Raw genomic sequence first — 14,683 nt, forward strand, 5'->3', positions numbered from 1 at the left:
CCCACCGTCACCCTTATGAGACAAACTGTGCTCATAAGCTTTGCTGCATCGGAACGTAAGCTCTGTGAAAACAAGGACATCACTCCATTTACTGTGTTATCCCCAGAATGGCACTTACGCCACATATAGATAGGTGACTCAATAAATATTAGCTGAATAAATGAAAGAAAATAAAAGTGCAGATAATTCCTAGTTCTCTGACAGAGGTTGGGGACCTACAGACCTACAAATGGAGAAGTTCACAAAGTCTACTTCCCAAAAGCAGGCGGGGGGGCACGTCTGCCTGGGACCCCGGCCTTACCTTCTTCCCCAGCTGAAAGACGAGTGAAGACAACGTGTCCATGGCTGTGGGACGCAGTTCCGGGCTCTGGTCCAGTGTTCGCACGATCGGGTGAATGATCCGGGAGGCGTAGTCAGTGAAGTCCAGGGACTCGGTCAGGCGGTCCACCGTCTCCAACGCTGCCCTACGACAACCGCTAACATCCAGTAATTGCTAACATACAGTCCCAGCGTAAGACAGGCGGCTGAGGGTTACCTTGACAATGGCACCGAAAGGGAAGGAATGGCTTCTGAGGTATTTCGGGTAACATGGGGCAACAAATATTCTAGTGGGGTGGGGACAGTTAAGATTCCCATAAACCTGGGACATTTATTGGCTAAAATAATGGGAGCTGAAATAACAACAAGAACGACAAATAGAAAAATGCCCTGGGAACTTCAGAAAAGGACATTTTCAACAAAACAGCAGAAGCTTGATGGATGTCAGTCCCAAAAGGCATGTGCTTACTTTCGAGATGGCAGTGGGACCTCAGGGGCATCAAACAACTTCACGATGGGGGGCAGCAACAAATGCAGATAGTCATCCAGGTTGGCCCCAAACAGCTGGATTGCAGCCAGCAACTGCAAACGGGAGCAAAGCATGGTGATGAACAAACGCAGTCAGGTTCCTGGTCTCTAAGTACCCGGAGGAGGCAGTGCTGTGGACGATGTGAACTTAGGTGGGGACTCTGAGAAGCCTTTATTAAGTGGCTTTGAACTACATTCGGTGGGTGGCGTTTCCCCTCATTTTATTTTGCTTATCTATTACTTTGCTTTCTCCGAGCTTATTTCAGTTGAGAAGGATCTGTTGCTGGACCATAGAGAAAACTGGTCTGGGATAAAACATTTACCAAGAATAATCCATTAACGGAAACAGAACATGAGGATAATCGCAAAGGACTGCAAATATTCCGTAACCGTAAACAGTAAGCTGCACACAGCGGCTATTAGCACTCTTTGGAGTCAGTCTTGTGGGTCGAGCACCACCCTGTCACTCAGAACAGGGTCTGGCTTCCTAGCTGACCATCCAGGGACTTGGGCGGATGCTAAAAACCTCTCTAGAGGGTGCCCCGGGTTACTTGCCTTGATGGAGACGATGCGGCCCGGGCTGTTGTCGTGCATGAAGACTCGCAGCATATGCGGGATCAGCTGGGGCAGGTAGAGCTTAAATTCACCTCCAAGAGCGACCACAATTTGCTCAATGAGAAGAATGATCGTGCTCTGGATCGAGGTGTTCATGACCCAGAACTCCTGTAAAGAGGGGAGACACAGGAGCAAAGCCAGGTATCTTTCTGCTGAAATACGAAGCAAGGACTGAGATGGCCAAACAGCAGGAACGGTGTAGCGAGCACAGTCTGGTCTGCCCCAAGATGAACCCCTTCCCTGCCCTGCTCATACCCCGTCACACGCGCAGCGAACAAATTAAACCGCATTTCTCCAAACGCACAAGGCTCCTTCCCTCCTCTGTGCATTGCCTGTGCTGCTCTTTGCCTCGAACCCCAGCTCTTGCTCAGCTAAGTCCCGTCTGTCATTCCAGACCTGGCCCAAGCCTTGCTACTCCTATGAAGGCCTTCCTGTTCTCCTTCCACTATCTATTTTGGGTCCCTCTGCCTTCCTCTTTCCTAGCGCCTGTAATACTTAATCTTCGTTGTTACCCTCCCTCTACTAGACTGTAAGCTAGTGAAGGCCAAGAAACCTCTTTGCTCCCACTATGTCCCCAGAATCGAGCAGAGCGCCTGGCATATTCTAGCCACCCAAACACACATGTACAGAATGAATGAATAAGTCTGCGTCACTCCAGGAGCTTGTAAGTCATTCAGGTGGAGTCTTTAACAAGATTTCTTGCCCTTTCTAGAGTTAGACTTTGCTAGATGGCATCTGGCATATGTCCCCTATAAATGTTGGGCCTGGGCAGTGCCATAAGAGGAGCACTTTTCTATACCCATACAATTACATTCCACATAAGTACTAAAAAAAAAAAAAAAAAAAAAAAAAAAAAAACTTTGTCAGTTGGCCACAGATCCTGCCTCAGAAGTTGTAAGGCAAATTGGTCCAAGTCTCTGACTCCAGAAAAAGCTGCCATTTCAAGTCAACTAAAAAAGACAGTCGCCTGCGGCCTGTTAAAAAACCTCCAGAGGAGGAGACGGTGATAACAGAAACTCTAACGACGGCAACACATGCCATTATTACTCTTGGGCCGCCAAATAATTCAGAGTAGGAGCTGATGAAAAAAGGATAGCCTCTCTGCATAGAGGCTTCATAGGATGAGGTATTTTTATTAAAGAAAAAATAAAGTTTAAAGCATAATAGTTTAGAAAATAAAAACCGCACTAAAAGATGCTGGTAAAACGTTCTTTCTTGGAGACAAATTTTCTCTGAAAAAGTCATTTTCTCTGGGTAAAAAGCTTTTCTAAAGACACACCATGGATTTTATGGCCTCCACAGTTTATAATGTTCATTCCCTTGGACCACACTGTCTTCTCCAGAGAGAGCCCGCCTACCTCCCCACTATGACCGTCAGCTCCTCGGAGGGGTTTTTCTACCTCAGAGGAGCCAGGCGGCCCGCCCAGGGACGTGGAATATTGGCTGGATATCACAGAGCATTCTCCTGCCAGGCTCGGGGGAGCTCATTAAAGAGCCCAGGATCAATAGCCAAAACAAGAGCCTGCCGTACCTTCTCTACCTTGGAAGAAATGAAAGCTGTGTTTGGTAGCTGTGAGGCTCCCTGCCTCAAACCCATTTTGGTCATAAACCCCTTATGGCACAGATTACTTCGGCTTCAAACACCGAGCCCACAGCTCCCCCCACCACCCCACCCCATCCACGGGGCTCTGCAACATTCTGCCTAACTCCTCCTGGTACGGAGGCCTCCGTGGCAGGAGTCAGGGAATGGCAGCTTTATTTATACACGTAGGAGCTTCTCATTTCCAAGACCTAGTTTTGCGGAAGTTCCGTTTCTGAAGCCAGCCACTTTGATTTCAGTCCTGCTGCTTCCTCTGGGCTAACCACAAAGGTCTGGTGGAGAAGAACAAGTCACCAGGAGAAGCGTCTTCTAAATCTTTGAGGACACAGCCATCTCTGCAAAGCAACCTGCTCAGCAGAGACGTTTAAATTATATCGAACCGAAGGAAGCAGGTCTCCCCGTCAAACAGAAAATCGATATTGCCATCAATGGGGGAGTCCTCTGTGCCTGTTTAAAACATGTTATAAAATCTGGGGCATGAGCCTTTCCTCATTCGCAGTGGGCGTCGGAAGGCAGCGTCTACGCTTCTGAAGGCAGCAGGGTACAGCATCGCCTTCTTCCCCAGTGCCTAACGGGAGTCCTTTGCATTTCACAGCCCGAGGAAAACCCAATCCCCAGTGCTCTCTAAGGCCATGGTTTGGGGGCGGTGAGAAAGAGCTTTCGTGGGAACAGCAGAGCACTGTTGTGATGTTAACGTGAAGTCGCTTTGTTGTGCTGAGGTGCAGAACTCAGAGCCTGTTTCCGGCGGAAGCCACCTCCTCAGACCTCGCACCTCGCACCCGCAGCAACAGCCCTGCTCTGCTCCCCCTTTCAACAACCCAGCGGGACACCTTGCTCCACACCTATATTTCGAGTTGTAAGAGCTCTACCACGACCCGTGAAAAATGTCCATGTTATCCAAACATGAATAATATTCCTTGACCCAAACACCGACGAACAGGCCAAAGCGTTCACTTCTACTCACTCTCATGAGGGTGACTATTTCATCCATGTAAGGTCTGATGTGGCTCTTCACAAAAGACACCAACATTCCCAGCTGCTGGAACAGAAACTGAAAGGGAGAAGAGGTGAGCAAGCTGGCGCCACGGAGGATGTCGGAGTCCCAGGTTTACCCATGTCCACGAGAACGCATGAGGACAACTACCGAATCGGTCTCCATACCACCCCATCTGCTGAGAATAAGTCTCAAAGAACCAGACTTAAAACCTTGGGTGGCGATAGTGGTGGGGGCTAAAAAGAATTGTTGACAACAAGCCATTTACTGCATAACGGTGGCTTTGGGGCCAGACTAGCTGTTGTGAACCACTCTGTCACCTACTAGCTTTGTGACCTTCATGTCACCTCTCTGTGCCCAGCCTCTTCCACGGGGAAATGGAGAATATTGGTCACACTGGCTTGTTGTGAGATTTAAGAGAGGTAATACCTGGAAAGCACTAGAACAGGACCAGGAATACGGTTAAGTGCTCGATGTCCACTAGCATCGAACGGTTTCCGGAGCCACTAGTTAATTGTTGACAAGTATGAGAATTGAAGTTGTCTACTTTTGTAATTCAAATACTATATTACAAAATGTTTAATAAAATTAAAGGTAACCAACAGGCAGAAAGCAGAAGATAAGAAAATTAAAACTTGATCAAGCCAAAAAAGACAGAAAAGAAAATAAACATTTAGGACAGGACAAAAATAAAGCCCAAAGTAAGAAGCGGGAAGTAAACCCAAATACATCAGCAATCATGATAAGTGTAATTTAGACTGAATGCACTGCTTAAAAGACAAAAGATTTTCAAACTGGATTAAAAGATAATCTACCTATATGTTGTTACATACATTATTATTACAAGAGATCCATAAAGCAAAAGTCATAAGACAGTTAAAAATGAAAGAATAAGACAAGACATCCTCCCAAAAAATGCTGGTTATATTATCAGGCAAAACAAATTTTAAACTATTGTTAAACACGAAAAGGGTCATCGCAAAATGATAAAAGATTCAATTTTCCGAAAATAAATGATTTAAAGTTTGTACGCACCTAATAACCTAAAATATATAAAACAAAATTGACAATAATAAGAAATGAATAAATCTACCATTGTAAAGGGAGACTTTTTATCTCATTTCTCTCAGTGTCTGGATACACTGAATTACATTATGTTTTAATGTTGAAACATTCTTGAATTGTGTTAAGACCATCTTGGTTATGATTGTTTTTAATATATTGATTTTATACCTAATGTTTATTCTAGAATTTTTATATCTATTTCCTGAGAGGAACTGACCTATAATTTCTTTTTTTAACTGTAGGTTTGAAGATCTGTTTAGCTTTTCTGTTTCTTTTTCAGGCAGTTTTGGTCATATATTTCTAAGAAATTATTCATTTTATCTAACTGATAAAAATCTATTGGCATGAATTTGTTTTAAATGGTTGCCTAGGGTTGTGGTCAGAATTGAAAATGACTGCTAATGGGCAGGAGGTTTCTTTCTGGGGCGATGAAAATCTTCTAAAATTAGACTGTAGTGATGGTTGTACAACTCTGTAAATATACAAAAAAATCATTGAATTACAAACTGAATTGAATTTTACAGTGTGTAAATTTCATCTCAATAAAGTTTTATAGGTTTGGAATGCGGCTAAACAATACTTGGAGTTAAATTTACAGCCTTAACAGATTACATTAGACAAGAAGAAAGACTGACAATTAATGAGCTGATATTCAAATGCAAAATATTCTTTTTAAAAGCAAAAAAGAAAATAGAATGAAAGTAATAATAATGAAATAAAAAAAGATACAAAAGAGAAGATCAACAAAAACAAAAGTTGGTTCTTTGGAAAAGAAAAATATTATGACAAATCTCCAGCAAGAAATTAAAATATAAAAGAATAGTGTGAACAAATTCATGCCAATAGATTTTACCAGTTAGATAAAATGAATAATTTCTTAGAACAGTGTGACCAAAACTTCCTCAAAAAGAAACAGAAAAGCTAAACAGATCTTCAAACCTACAGTTAAAAAAAGAAATTACAAGTCAATTCCACTTAGAATTATAGATGTAAAAATTCTAAAGCAAACATTAGATATAAAATTATTATATTAAAAAATATCATAACCAAGATGGTTTTAACACAATTCAAGAATGTTTCAACATTAGAACATATCGTAATTCAACATATAAAGACATTGAGAGAGAAAACCCATATCATCAATGCATTTCATAAATCCAGTACCCATTTGATAAAAACTCTTTAGCAAATTAAGACCATAAGGGAACATTTATAACCTTTAAAAAGCTACCTACCAAAAATCTAGAGCAAACATACTAATGGTAAAATCTTAACAGCAGTCCCATTAAAATCAGGAACAAGATTAAAAATTGCCACTGTCACTGAGTCTAATCAATACCACAGTCCTAGAATATAGTAAGGAAAAGTAATAACTGGTTTACAGGTTAAAACAAAATCCCCAAACTATCTTTTTCTTTTTGGAGATTATATGATTATCTAGAGTGAAAACCTGAGAAAATTTACAGGTAAATTAGGATTAGTAAGAATTTAATGAAATTGATTACATAAAAGTAGTTAGAAAATACACTTTCTAAAAAGATACTACCTCCTCTAAATGTAGATCAAATTGAGCACATAATCACAGAAGGAAAAACAGTGCGTTCAAGTATCTTTTAAACACAGTACTCTATACAGCCTCGTGGAACACAGCCTGAGAACAGCAGGAACTGCAAGGCCACCCTGAACTCTATCTAGTAGGTTTGCTGTCTGCAGTGGTACAGGTACAGTAATCACAGAATGACTCTGCAAGTTCTGTGGTAAAGAGAAAGAAAAAAGAAAGAACAAGACAGAGAAAAAGAAAATGAAAGGGGAATAGTCTTCACAGAAAAGTGCCAGCTATTAAAAGTAGAAAGGATGAGAGAACTAAAAAGTCATTATTTCACAACCAGTGTGATCAATGATTCAGGCCGGGATCAGTACAAAATCACTGAGTAAAAGGTAAATGGGGATAGGACGCCCCACACACTACTTAACAACTAAGGAAAAATGAGGAGATCTGACAGACACCAACTTAACCATGTGCTCACCCTTAGGACCAACGATAAGAGGACAAACTAACATTATGAGATCTAGTCAGCAGCACGCAACTGCACCTCTGGAGTGGTCTCGCTAAAAATGTTTGACTTAAATCTAATCATGAAGCAGCAGCCAGAAATCCACACTGTGGGCCATCCTCCCAGACGACTGGATGAACTCTAGACTGCTGAGAATAACAATGCCGTCTCTCCCTACAGGCATTCATCTTTCAGCCATGTTGAGGAGATAAACCGAGAAACTGCGCCGGCTGATTAAAGCTGTCCACATAAGTGTTAAAAGTTAAGGAGAGGAGAGGCATCGGGTTCACCTGCCAGCAGAGTGCATTATCAGGAAGCTGAGGTGCACACGGACCTTCCGTGAAGATGCGGCTTGGAGCAGGGAGGAGCAAGGGTTGGGGTTTCAGCTACTTACTTCCCGGATGGCCCCGTCACAGACACGGATGACGTTCAGGAATGTGGGCATGACCTGGGGCAGGAACTGCACACACTTGAGGCCCAGTGACTTGAAGATGAAGGTGATGGCCTGGACAACCATGGTGTGGTGGTGAGAGAGGGACTGGTCTCGGAAGATGCGCATCAGGGCCACCATGGACACGGCTGGGTAAAACTCATCCAGAGGCAGGTTCCCCATGTTGACCAGCATTTCGCTGGTGCTGTAGTCAGCTAGGGCGGAACGACAAACCGAAACACTTCCTGACCATCATCGGCACTCACATCTACCTCCCTGCTGTGTCCTAACGCCATTGGGAATAAAGGACATATTAGGAACCAATAAATAGGCTCTCAGCATCAAGGACTAAAGAGTGTTTGGCTTTTCTATTACTTAAACCACTAAAATAGTACATGATGAGTTTTCTTTAAATTGCTATGTTTAACTCAGCTTCTTACCATTATAGTTCAGAACTTTGCAGCTGAACTGATGTATAAAATAATCACTCTCCCAGATGAAAGTAAAGAGAATTAAATTAGGCAAACATCTGTTCAGCAGCTGCTTGGTCCCCCTAGGCAATTCCGACAAGTGAGTGGCAAATGCCACCTGATCAGGGATCTCAAGGACTCGGGCGGGTGGCTGGTGGGTTAGCAGTGCAACGAGGAGGGGAGACTGGCAGGCTGGTGCTGCTGAGTGCGGAGACCGGCGGGACATGGCTCGGGCTCTGCTCGACAGGACAACAGCACTTCTCTAATACACAGAAGAACAAATTGGAAGCAATATGATCCCATCCATAGAACTCAGGAACAAATTATTTTTATTTTGGGCAAATAACGTTTTGTTGGAATAGTTGGGGGAGCCACTGTCAAACTTTCACACTTTCAAAAATAAGCCTACTTTCAAATGGGTTAAGCCTAAAAAATTCTCCTGAATCCCCACACCCTACTCAATCTCTCGGGCAATATGTCCAAAGACAGAGGGGCTCTAGGGTCAAACCACTGATGATGGACAAAGAGCCCTGGATCCTGACTGTGGAAGCGGTTTTTCTGTGCTGAGCCTTGCCTCAAACTCCCCTGTCAATTAAAACGGGGAGAACAAATTCCACCCTCTTCCTCCTTGGACACCATGGGGATGAAAACAACAGAGAAGCACTAACGAAGAATGAGAGGCGGTGACACGTCACATCGCTCTCGTCAGCCCTAAAGAGTACAGATGCAGCCTGTTGACTCTTGATGAAGAACCTGGATGGACATGAGGCCTCTGGGCCTGTGATTCAACTTTTCATTCAAAGTCGTGAAGTGATTTCAGTTATCCGGCCCAAGACTCTAAGCATGGCCGGCGTGGGCTCTGGGAGGCAGGCACTTGGCAAGTCGCTCATGGTTTTCCCCAACTTACAGGAATCCTGGCTTGACTTGGACTCTGACAGGCTGACAGCAGAAGCGTCCCGGGACTGGTCAATCATGCCGATGTTCACTTTGTGCTTATAGGGATCCAAGGCTCCCAAAAGCCCTAACACACGGATAGCCTGGGTAGGAAAAGGGAGGGAAAAAGAAAATTCACCACTGTATCTCATGCTTCATGATAACCGATTCATACCCAAATGACTGGCTACATGAACAAAGTGGAGAGGGACAGGAAGTCAGAACATGTTAATGCCACAAACTTCTGTCTGTCTGTCTCTCTCCAATCTCCCAGCAAAGTCTTTAAAGACCAAGTGTGCCACGTCCCCTACCTCTCTCCGTGTACCCTGGTTCTGCTCAGTCTTCAGGAAATTCAGCAGTACCTCTAGCAAAGTGGGGTACTTCCTGTAGGGCTCCACCACATAGCCAGTGCTGGCTACCAACTGTCCCAGGGTCCATAGAGCCACCTGGACAGGCAAAAGATCACATGGTTAGTTGAGCTAGTAGGAGCAGTTTGAACCCTTGGTACAATGGTTGAAATAAAGGGTTAGAGGCTACTATAAGAAAAAAGTTTCCAATAAAGATGCTAACCATGATCAGAAATCCTGAGAGCCGGGGCATAAAAATAAGACCACAAAATCAATACAACAATCACTGGCTCAAAGGTAAAGAAGAGTTCTCCTTTTCTCAAAGGAAATACATTGTCCTTCCACAGCGAATGGTTAGTCCAATTTAAAAGGAAGTTAAAACTGTTCTTAATTTCAGTCTGGTCACCTAATGACCTCAATGACCAAGGCGAAGCCAGGGCTGGGGGAGGGTGAGCTGAAGCTCTTTTGGCCTCCATAGCCAGAGGTCAAGGCTTTCTTTCTTGAACTTTTAGGGGTCGGGTCTCTGACAGATGATCTGCGTTTTCTTTTGTCTACAAGAAATGGCACTGGTCAGCCCTGCTACTTACTCAAAATGACTCTGGGGCAGGATAACAGCAAATTTTGGTTCCAAGTCTTTCTTTTTTTTACTCATTCAATGAATATTTCTGAGTACCTCCTGTGTGCCAGGGACTGGCTGGGGACACTGAGGTGACTGAGAGAGACAAGGTCCCCAGCCTCATGAAGCCTGTCCTGCTCTGCCAGGACGCAGAGGCACTCACCTGCCTTTTGGCCAACAGAGAGGAGTCCTGGAGCATGTCCATGATGATGATAAAAAGCTCATCAACCCACTTCCTCATTTCCAGGCCACTAACCTACAAAATGAAAAAGGGAGAGGTAGGTGAGATTAGAAATTATACCATCAAGTATTTTGACTTCCTCAGCGGTTAAACAGTAGTCCCCCCATCCTACAGAAGAAGCAGTTGTCCCCTTACCTGAGCTAACTCTCCTATTGTAGCCAAGACATTATTGATCACACCTGGGTTTGGATCAGGGTCTGGATCTTTCAATTTCAAAATTAAAGCCTATGGGAAGAAGGTATGAGAAAATGAACGCAGGTTAGAGTCTACCAGAAACCTTTCTTTTACGTAAGTTAAATTCCCCCAAGAGACCATCTCAGTCACAGATAAACTGCTTCCAGGCTTTATAAATCCAGGATTTCTCTCAAATGTGGATTCTCAAACTTTTCTCCATACTGCACACAAGTCTGACATATGAGAGGGCTGGGATGTGCCATGATTTAAAAACATTTCCAACGCCTCCTCTAAACTATATCTGTGTGATTGTTTACCCGGATTCATGCAAGTTATGAAAGACTTCATATGACTCTTAAAATATTCATATTCGAAGGTTTAGATTTTATTAATTATTTTTTTAGGCAAGGCAACTCTTGGTTGACCTCGCAGATTGCAAGAACCTTGTCAGTTTACAATCCCTTTTGTTATTTTTTAATTTTTTATACCTACAGCACCTGATCTTCCTAGGTGATCTCCCAACCAAGTACTAACCAGGCCCGACCCTGCTTAGCTTCTGAGATCAGATGGGATCGGGTGGCATGGCTATAGAATGAAGGTTAAGATTTTAAAGCTCATTCTTTTCCTTGATTTAGGTGGAGCTACTTTGTGCCGTTATCTACCCACTTCTCCTTACCTGTAAGAGATAAGATATGAAGCATCATATCTTATCTCTTACAGGAAGAGCCCTTTGCTGCAACTGGTGAGATTTTTAACATTCTTTAACTCAGGGTGCTTGATGTGGCCCTTGTTCCTGAGCCTGGGACCAAAAAAAATAACGTACTTTGCTCAGGATAGAAATGAACACCAAACCACTCCCATTGCCCCAAAAGAGCTGGCATAAGACAAGCCGAAGAAAGCGCCAGTATCTCAGTCTGTTGCCAGTTACCTTCAGAATGGGCTCCATGTAAGGGCGGATGAGTCGGGGGGCATTGGAGACCAGGTGCCCCAGCATGCGGGCACTCTGCTCTTTGATTCTTCCAATACCACTGTGCTCCAGCTCTGTCAAAATCTACAGGGAAGAAAGGATCAGAATGGCAGAGGAAATTCTAGAGAAACTGGGTGTCAAAGGGAGAGTGTGACCAGGAACCAGGGGAAGGACCTAGAACTCCACTGCGGATCCAGTAGCTGCCATATTCTCTATAAGCAAAGGACATCTTTGCAGCTCGCAGAATAGTCCTGGCTGCAGCAATGCCTGGAAGAAAAACTATTTGATCCCAGCCCCTCTCCTCCTGTCACAGCACCACACGGTGCCACTGTCCTCTCCAAACACAGCTTTTAACAGTGCTGCACAAAGAAGGCAGAAAACCGACAGGGACAGCTGTGAGCAGAGTTTTGCAGAAATGAGGAAAGAGGGGCTCTCTGCAAGAAAGACCTTTGTCCAGACAGCAAATCACGAAGACTGCCCGTACATAATGACTAAGTCATCACAGAACAGCCAGACGGCTGTGATGGTGAAAGAACGAGATCCTCGGTAGTGGCTGCAGGCACATCTAGATAAACCCAGATAGTCAGGGAAGATATCAACGGGCTCCCCTTGGGTCCTAATGCACAGAGAGAACATGTTTGCTCTGACATCCTTCCAACACCAGCAAATTGCATGTTACTCCTGGTGACACAAGACATAATTCAGACACACTTCTAAAGAGCTGGAGTTGCCAGATGCAATTTCTGAACAGTGAAAAAAATGAGAAAACAAAGCCCGTGTCAACTCAGCTACTCAGAGGGGGAGTCTACAATTTAATATTATATTTTGTCTTAAATTACTGACTTCAGAATCCTGATTTTCTGTATCTCCTCAGCAGGCTGTCCTTCCCATCACAGCAGACAGCAGTGAGAGGGGATGGAGGGGGTACCACGAACAGACCCATAACAGCAAGAAGAGATGGCTGACTGGGAGGAAACGGATACCAGTGGGGAGAGTATGACTCTCTGGGGCAGCATGGGGCCAAAGCACCCCAAATTCACTTCCAGAGCCAGAGAGCATCGCTGCACCCTAGTAACAATACCCGATGATCAAGACACCGAGAATAGGGCAAAGCACGTTTGGGTAATGCCCCTTATCAAGGCCTGAACATGTGCAATTCGGCTTGGGAAAAATCTGTATCAGAGTTTAAAAACAAGAGAAATTAACATTTTGTAGTTTCAAAGGCTAAGTTTAGTGGGTGGTATGTTCACTCAGGGGAGTTTCACAATCTCCAATATCAGAAAAACGCAACGCCCTGAGAGCTCACTGGAAGCTTCTAGACGAGAGGACACAGGACGTGCTGGCTGATTTGCCAATGACATGCTTCCAGGACCCAGCATGCTTGGAACTTAGGAGGTGCTCGAAACATCTGTTAACTGAATGAACCTTCTGATATTCTAATTAGGAGATATTTCTACATCGAGCTTATTTAGCATGATTTAAGCTGACAGGCTCAGCAATGATTTCTTTTCCTTCCCTAAACCTTAGGTATATTTTAAAAAGACTCTAAATGATAGGCACTCCTAACACAGGCCAGTAGTTAAAGAAATAAACCATTAGGCGAAAAAAAAAAAGTGCCACTATAAATATAATCTTCTAATTTGTTGACTGATGACACATAATTTATAGTCACTTTACTTATGACAGATTGTGAATAAATGATAATTTCCTAGCACGAAAGTTATATATGTTAATAATTTTCTATGTTTAAGTTCTATGTTATAAAAAGTGTTTATTTCAAAAGAAACTGGTGGGGGGAGGATTAGGAAGCAAAGGGGGAGGTGGGGACAGGATGAAGTGGGGGAAGAGGAAGTGACTGGGAGACACACTGAGATCCAGAAAAGGAAGATGGAAATAACTCGAGGCAGGAAGGACTGGACCACGCATCACTCACAAGGAGGCCAGAGAACTTACTTCAGTAGCCAAGGACAGGTTTCAACAGGAACTGAAAATTCTACTAGATTTACCAGCACTGGCAATGTGAATCTACCTTAGGCTCTAGTCCAAGCAGCTTACCTTGGCATCTCGCCTTCTTTAGGAATAAAAGCCAGGGACCACAGACCAAGGGCAATAACTATGAGAAACAATGTTGGAACCATTCTCATACTTGGCCTTTGTGCTTGACCCGGCTGGCATGAGCAAGAAACGCAGGAGCATGGAAGGGTAGAGAGGTGCTGGGAAGACCGTCTGCAGCGAAGTGGGCCAAGAAATGGAACTGCTGGTGACTTGCCAGGAAAAAGAGAGAGCTGCCTGAAAGGTTAGCTTGAGACTGAGAGGCACCCTGGAGTCATACTGACAACAGGCTGGTACAGTGATAAACACTAGAATTGTAATTACAAAGCTGGGAAAACATGTGGACTCTTGGAGCCGAACGTGGCTTTTACCAGGTATCTCAATCTTTCTTCCCCTCCCTCGTCTCCAACTCTCTTTCCCCAAATAGCCGTCCTGATGAAAATCCTTTCCCCACCGCCTCTAGGTCTGACTGTTACATCATTACCTGGATGAGCATCTTGCGTAGGAAAGGCATGACGAAGGCTGGGTTCATGCTACTGAGCCGGCCCACAGTGCAGATGGCCAGCTCCCGGATCTCAAACACCTGGTCGTTCAGGGCTACGAACAGGGCCTGCAAATTCTCTGCCTGGGCCAGATGTGCATCGAAGCGCTCATCCAAGGATGCCAAGACACAGTAGCGGATGTCAGGGTCTGCAAGGGGAATGGGGCCTTTCAGCATCTCTTCAGAGCACTCATCCCTCCGGTCTTCCCAGGATTCGCCTCCACTGCCCTCAGCCTGGAGAGAGGATTCCTGATGCTTTTTCTCACCTAACCTGTCATTCTTTTCTCCAGTCATAGGGGCAAAGATAATAGAATTAAAGACAGATTATCTTACACCGATAGGATGGAGCAGCTAGGCCTAATGCCTCGGCAGAGAGAGCTGAATGTCAGCTGGTTGAGGCTGCAGGTCTCTGGAGAGGCCATGTAATGAAAAGGCCCTAAACCAGTACACTTTCCTAGACTGCTTCTGTCTTACAAACTTTACCGGGATCTGTTATCCCAACCACGAGCAGTTTGCTGAGCACATCTGCCACCACTTGCACTGCAGTCTGGCTAACCACGTGTGCGTGGCCACTGATGAGGTGAACGGAGGGCGTGAGCAGGCGGGAGCAGGTGCGGGCGGCTTCCATGCGGATCTCCTTGTGCTCACTGTTCAGGAAGTGATCCGCACAGTGACGGACGAACTGGGTCAGAGAGTGTCCTGGACGCAAAGGCGGAGAGGAAACAGAATACATCACTG

At 44.5% G+C, this 14,683-nt stretch overlaps 1 protein-coding gene across 2 annotated transcripts in view; it reads right to left on the minus strand.

Annotated features, from left to right (window-relative positions):
- Nucleotides 1-14,683, minus strand: part of MTOR (mechanistic target of rapamycin kinase) — a 105,056-nt gene that overhangs the window by 74,434 nt on the left and 15,939 nt on the right. For both annotated transcript variants that reach the window (XM_036228649.1, XM_016149390.2), the window contains 12 exons: nt 14,429-14,644; nt 13,889-14,094; nt 11,314-11,436; nt 10,347-10,436; nt 10,134-10,226; nt 9,319-9,453; nt 8,982-9,111; nt 7,569-7,819; nt 4,026-4,112; nt 1,402-1,569; nt 788-900; nt 302-464 (listed from right to left, as the gene is read on the minus strand). In XM_036228649.1, coding sequence (XP_036084542.1) covers nt 302-464; nt 788-900; nt 1,402-1,569; nt 4,026-4,112; nt 7,569-7,819; nt 8,982-9,111; nt 9,319-9,453; nt 10,134-10,226; nt 10,347-10,436; nt 11,314-11,436; nt 13,889-14,094; nt 14,429-14,644 — 1,775 coding nt within the window. The remainder of the gene's footprint in view (nt 1-301; nt 465-787; nt 901-1,401; nt 1,570-4,025; nt 4,113-7,568; nt 7,820-8,981; nt 9,112-9,318; nt 9,454-10,133; nt 10,227-10,346; nt 10,437-11,313; nt 11,437-13,888; nt 14,095-14,428; nt 14,645-14,683) is intronic.

The sequence above is a fragment of the Rousettus aegyptiacus genome, unplaced genomic scaffold (assembly GCF_014176215.1).
Source record: "Rousettus aegyptiacus isolate mRouAeg1 unplaced genomic scaffold, mRouAeg1.p scaffold_m13_p_1, whole genome shotgun sequence".
NCBI lineage: Eukaryota > Metazoa > Chordata > Mammalia > Chiroptera > Pteropodidae > Rousettus > Rousettus aegyptiacus.